Source organism: Myotis brandtii, unplaced genomic scaffold, assembly GCF_000412655.1.
Source record: "Myotis brandtii unplaced genomic scaffold, ASM41265v1 scaffold668, whole genome shotgun sequence".
Lineage (NCBI taxonomy): Eukaryota > Metazoa > Chordata > Mammalia > Chiroptera > Vespertilionidae > Myotis > Myotis brandtii.
The window spans coordinates 1,747,705-1,754,002 of NW_005370597.1; the positions used below are offsets into that span (position 1 = coordinate 1,747,705).

The window sequence follows — 6,298 nt, forward strand, 5'->3', positions numbered from 1 at the left end:
CACCACGGTGGGCGGGTGGGTGGGTGGGCGGTGGGCCGATTGGGGCCTACCAGCCAGGAGAGGGATGGGGGGAGAGGGGCCTGGGGTTGGCCACCAGCCCCAAGGAAGGAGCTGGCCTTCGGCCTCCCTGGGAAAGGGGCCACGTCTGCTGCCACCCACCCCCGGTTCCCCATCCCAGTCCGGAGGCCTGGCCACAATCAGGCGATTGGGGCCTGCTGGGGGCAGCATCTGTCTCCTGGTGGTCAGTGCGGGTTATAGCGACCGGTCATAACGGTCGCTTAGGCTTTTATATATGTAGATGTTTGTGGCTAATCTTAATTTGGGATAGGTTGTCAACCAACTAGCAATTTTTTGGTTTCACATACAATTCTGCCTCATGGCCCTACTCAGTTGTTAATAACGTCCTCTGTGCTTTTTTGTTGAGCTCAAGATTAAGAGGGCCATCTAATCAGTTCTGGCTCACATTCTCCCTGGGGATCCTTGGGTGTGAGCAACTGTGCCCCAGTGGTTTTTAATAGCTAATGTAACAAATTAATAAACAGATAGGTTTTTTTAAGAAACTGAAGCAGATGATCCTGCTTAGTTCTCGTTCTTTTGGGGCCATGATGTAACCAGTCTGCTCTGTTTTCTAAGAGCTCAGTACCACAAGTGGCACTGAAGGCTGCCAAATCATGAGGCTTACAGATCCTTTTTTCCCTCTCAGCTCAGACATATTTCCACATACTGCCAAATTACTGTAATGCAGTAACCTTGGAGATTATAAACTTAGGCATTATAACCTAACTAGAGGCCCAGTGAATGAAATTCATGCACTGAGTGGGGGGCCCTCAGTCCAGCCTGCACCCTCTCGCAGTCTGGGACCCCTCGCTCCTTACCGCCTTGCTGCTCCTTACTGCTTGGCTCACTGGTCCTTAGCGCTGCTGCAGAGGGAGAGGCTCCCGCCACCGCAGCTGCGCCTGCCAGCTGTGAGACTCAGTACCACAAGTGGCACTGAAGGCTGCCAGATCATGAGGCTTACAGATCCTTTTTCTCTCTCAGCTCAGACATATTTCCACATACGGCCAAATTACTGTAATGCAATAATCTTGGAGATTATAAACTTAGGCATTATAACCTAATGATTAAGAGCAAAGACTAGCCAGATTTCCTGTGAATCCAGTAAATCATGGGCAAGTCACTTAACCTTTCTGTGACTTAGTTTCCACTGCTTTAAAATGGTAGCAATAACAATATTTGTCTTAGAATTGTGTGATTAGTTAATATACATCGAGCACTTAAGACAATTTCTAGCACATAGAAAGTTCTATTTAAGGGATTATTACTCATTTTGTTGGAACTTTTCTTAAGGAACATGCACATTAAAACTACTCTGATGTTTAATTAGAGAGCCAGGCACCTGCATTTGGGATAGGTAGAGATGGAAAGTTTCAAAGCATTGCTACTTCATTTTGAAATCCTTGGGACAGATTATCACCCCAGGGCCTACATGGTACAGTTTTAGGGTAACGAAAGTCATCCTATTTTTATTTTTTGACCATTACTGAAACAAGGCATATGAGAGAATTGTTCTGGTTCTTGTGCTATGTCAGTATTTCTCAACCTTTTCCGTGTCATAAAGTGTTATTTATTCAGTATATGGGAGTGCAGAGGTGAGGCTGGCTGCCAGTGGCTGGAGTTTATATCAGTTGATCCAGCTTCTGCCCAGATAACCAGAAGGCTGAGGGGATCAGTATTGCAGCATACTGTGATCTCTTAGTGTCCCACCAGTTGGGAAGTTCCACTCTCACTTACAAAATGGCTAAGGAATTCTACTCAAAATCCATATATTGACTTTTTAACCCAGTTTACTTTCCCCTTGAAGACACTCAAATAGGTCACAAAAAGGGAAACCAAGTAGTTTGGTTTTCCTTTGGTTAAAGTGTATAAGAATGTGATTTTTCAATCCTCGCACAAAAGCCATAGACTAACACATCCTACCTTTCCTGGGAGTAATTTTTCAGACCTTGGTGCACACAGGCCCAGTTTCTCTATTTTCTGAAATATCTTCTGGAACTGGACGCTGATCTTTTGACCTTGAAGAAAATCCTTTGAAGACTGGGCAGATAGGAATGTATTTCAGAAAGGCAATCCTTTTTATCATGTTCATCCCAAAGGGGAAATCATAGCTCTTGAGACTGGTAGACATCTCACTGTTGGCATGGGCCCCAGCCTTCCACTGCACCAGGCCTCTTTCCTCTGGGCTTCCTGGAAAAGCACAGTGGGGTCACATATCAAAGCAGTCACCATCAGCTCCTGCCCTTCCCATCTAGTTCTGAAGCAGACTTCTGGAATTGAGTGTCTTGACTCAAATATCTTCTGGTTCTAAAAACGGTTGAATTCGTTTTTTCAGCTGCTAACTTGGCCAGAGCTCTAGGGAACCCTAAAGAATAGTTTTCAGCTAACTTGGCCAGAGCTCTAGGGAACCCTAAAGAATATGGTTATAATTAGTGTTTATTTTGTACCTGTAATGTGCCAGGTTCTGTGCTAAGTGCCTTAATTTCATTATCTTATTTCTTCAAAATATATCTGAAGGAGGTGTAAAGGCACTATTGCACAAAATTTTATGATGAAGAAACTGGCAGAAAGGCTAAGTAGTTGTCATCCTACATCTTGAATATGGGGCTAGTGTGTGCTGGGCTGTTGGATACCATAAAGTGCCCAGACTCTGCTGTGGGGGCAGGTTGGTGTATATTGAAACACTATAATCAGTGTTAATATGATTTTATATTTGGAAAATAAACTCTTGTTTTTATAATACAACCTCAGAAAGTCAAGGTAAGTAAAATCTTCAGTAGTGGTGGCAGGGATTTTTTACAAGTAGGGGAATTTGCCCTACAAAGTGGAGAGTGGTGAATGAGATCTCTGAGGTTTTCACAAGAGGGCTGGTTGATGAAGACTGGCACAGTGTAAGTCTATGATGAGAGTAAGATTTCCATATGCTGGCAACCCAGCTTGAGGCCCCCATGAGTAATGCAAATGAAATGTGTCCTAGACTCAGAGGAGAGGGCACTAAGGGAGGGCTGGGGTCCTCAAGGAAGACTACTTGGAGGAGGTACTGTTTGAGCTGGGCCTGGCTGCACAAAGAGCACAGGTAGGCAGAGTGGAAGGGGAAGAGATGGTGTGGCACAGGACTCTGTTGGCTGATGGCACCTCCTCCCCATCGCTGCTAGGACACACAACAGGTAGCCCAGAGTTCCCTCACCTACCTTTCATATCCCTCCCTAGCTGTAGTGCTCTCTGCTTTTCCCCAAGTCCCTGCTATTCTAGACACCAGGAAACCCTCCAGATCAGCTGTCGCCAACCTTTCAGACCTCACGGACCACCGGTTGGCGACCACTGCTCCAGATGACTCCAACCCAGGCTTATTGATCTTGCTGTTTTAAATTGCTTTAAACTCAGTTTTACTTCTTGTCTTGTGCTAGGAGCTCCTCAAAACAGACAAACACTTTTTTTTTTTTTTGGCACATCTCCTTTAGTGTCTAACCCAGAGCCAAACTGGTAAGTTCCTCTACCATTTGGACTAAATTGGCTTCCCCTCTAAGGTTGGGTTGTGGCTAGGTAAAGAGAAAGAGCAAATGCAAAGTGGTATATCAGCAAAGTGTTCTCATCCCACAAAAGAAAACTGATTCCATGGTAAGGACTTGAGTTCTGAGCTAGCCAGACCTGGGCTGGAATCCAGGTTGTACTACCTTAGGCAAGTAATTTCACTAATCTAAGCTTCAGATTCTTCATCAGTGTATATTGAAAGACTGTTGAAGATTATGTGGTATAATATATAATCTAGCAAGGATGGTTGCTGATGGGCAGTTGGATTGAAGGATGGGATGTAAGACTGTTAACATCTGGTTAGCTTAATCCAGCCACCCAGATCACAGAGAAGCTCAGTTTATAGCTGCCCACCTGATGCCCTCCAACTCCCCAGATTCCCTAGGCCTTGAGGCTGCAAATTTCCTGTTTCAGGTTCACAGGATGGGCTGCTCCAGTCTCCAGCCGAGCTTCCTCTACATGAGGAGAGGTGGGTACCATGATCAGTTACCACCCATCCATCCAATGGGTAGCCGTTACCAAGAGCTCCCTCACCATCTGATGCTGTCTAAAAGTGCCAGGGAGCCCTGTCCCTTGCCTGCCCACACTCCAACCCACCAGTTGTGCATAGCCAGCCTCTGACTTGTATCTTCAGAGAGAGGGAAGCAAGTGGGGTCTGCTGCCATGTTTAAATTGGCAAATGGTGGGGGATAGAGGGCCATCCTGCTGTTCCCATCCCTCATCTCCCTGGACTGATGCAGTCTTTACCCTTTCTCCCTGGAGCTTTCCCTGATCTTCCAGTTCCCCTGAAACCTTCCAGCAGAGGTCATGCGGTATAATGACTGATACACAGGCCACAGACTGCATCAGATGGACTTGGTTAAAATCCCAGATTTGCAAAGTTACAAATCTGCAAAAGTGACCTTCAGTGAGTCACTTGATAGTCTGCCTCACAGGATAGTTTTTGAGGATGAGATGCTTAGCTCCATGCCTGACCCTTAGAAGATGTTTGGTAAATGTTAACAATGTTTGTTACTAGTTAGGACACCTGGTGACATTTATTTCTTATATATTTACTGGGCACATAAATTTGGTCTAGGAGGATTCTCGGGAACACTCACAAAGTATCCTTCACAATCCCTCCAAAAAGCCCTAATAATAGCAAAGAAAGTTAGGACTCTTCCTATTAGCCACTGTTGCAGGCTACTTGCATTGGAGTGGGTTTTGCCAAAAAACGAAAGCTGCATTTGTATCTGTCCTAATAAAGCGAAGGCGCCCCTCACCCCAGTGGCTATCACAAAGTGGAGAGGAAAACACAAAGGCCCTGGAGTGACTCCTAGTCCCACTCTCTTCAGAACCTATGAGGCATGCCAGTACCTGGCTGGCCAGTTTCTCCCGCCAGCCAGTGGGCACTCCATCAGCCCATCTGTTCCCTGCTTCTCCCTACCTACATCGCATTGGACCCAGCCACAGCTCTGGTTCAGGGGCCATCTGTTGAAGTGCAGATGAGCCCAGCCTCATTCTATTTCCCTCCCAGAGCTGACGCATACCTGGCACTGTGTTGTCCAGTAGGAAAGCAAGGCACCCACCCACGAACATCTCCGTGGTCAGTAGCACAGTCAGAATCTGGTCCACTTCAGGAATACCTGTGGAATAGGCCAGTAGGTGTCATGACCGCCCTGGAGAACAGACCTCAGGGATTGCCCTCTACTTGCACAGCCTGCTGACTTCCTTGAGCAGGTATGGAGCTGGATGGTGGGACGCTACAAACCCCGACTTGCAAGCCTGTCTGCACCTCTGCCTCTCCCACCCCTGGACTCATATCCCAGTTTTGCAAGTTAGTTCCTACTTGTCATGGGACAAATCATTTAAGCCTCACTTTCCTCATCTGATGTGGAAATGATAGTATCTATCTCATGGAGCTGCTGTGAAATGAAATGAGCACATGTAAAGCTCAATACCTGTCCACAGGAAGTGTCTTAGTAAAGGACACCTGCTAATTAGCTTCTCGACTACTGATTAACATCCAGAATTGCGCAGTTGTTGCTCTAGCTGCGTGGAACCTTTGAAAGTCAGGCCCACCACACCTACCCTACCCGCAGTGACATTCAGACAGGTGGGGGCACCTGTGTTGATGGCGCCGGGGTTGGACTCCAGGTAATTTGGCAGTGTAAGTCCAAAGAACATGGAAAATCCGAGCACGAAGAGGTTGCGGGAGGAGTTCATGTCCACGAACTGCAGGTTGGACAGCCCCACAGCGGTTATCATGCCTGAGTGCACAGGAGAACCGCTGGAGAGGCCTGGCGCGGGCTGGGTGGGCTCCACCATTCAGCGACCCACGCTGTCACCAGGATCCGCGTGCAGCACTCACCGAAGAGGGTGCAGAACATGCCCCCCAGGATGGGGTCAGGGAGCGAAGCGAAGAGGGCTGTGAATTTGCCAATAGTGCCCAGGACCAGCATGATGCCCGCACCATACTGCACCACGCGCCTGCTCCCCACCTGCCAGGGAGCCAGGGGGTGGGGCTATATCCAAGAGGATAGGTGGGAAGGGGTGAGTTCTGGGGCCGGGTGGGATGAGGGGGGCGGAGCCTGTGATAAGAGGGAGGCTCAAATGGGCAGGGGCTTGATGCAGCGCGATGGAGGGCGGGGGAAGGGGTGTGGGAGGGGGCCTCTTAAAGACGGGGTGGGGTAGGCCAAAGTGTGGACCGGCTTGGGGCGGGGGCTGCGGCAAA

The 6,298-nt window shown here is 48.0% G+C and overlaps 1 protein-coding gene across 2 annotated transcripts in view; it reads right to left on the bottom strand.

The window, feature by feature from the left end:
- SLC23A1 (solute carrier family 23 (ascorbic acid transporter), member 1) overlaps window positions 1-6,298 on the bottom strand; it is a 15,723-nt gene that overhangs the window by 3,531 nt on the left and 5,894 nt on the right. For both annotated transcript variants that reach the window (XM_005881033.2, XM_005881031.2), the window contains 4 exons: window positions 5,936-6,065; window positions 5,691-5,834; window positions 5,115-5,210; window positions 1,978-2,244 (listed from right to left, as the gene is read on the bottom strand). In XM_005881033.2, coding sequence (XP_005881095.1) covers window positions 1,997-2,244; window positions 5,115-5,210; window positions 5,691-5,834; window positions 5,936-6,065 — 618 coding nt within the window. In that variant the 3' untranslated portion in view covers window positions 1,978-1,996. The remainder of the gene's footprint in view (window positions 1-1,977; window positions 2,245-5,114; window positions 5,211-5,690; window positions 5,835-5,935; window positions 6,066-6,298) is intronic.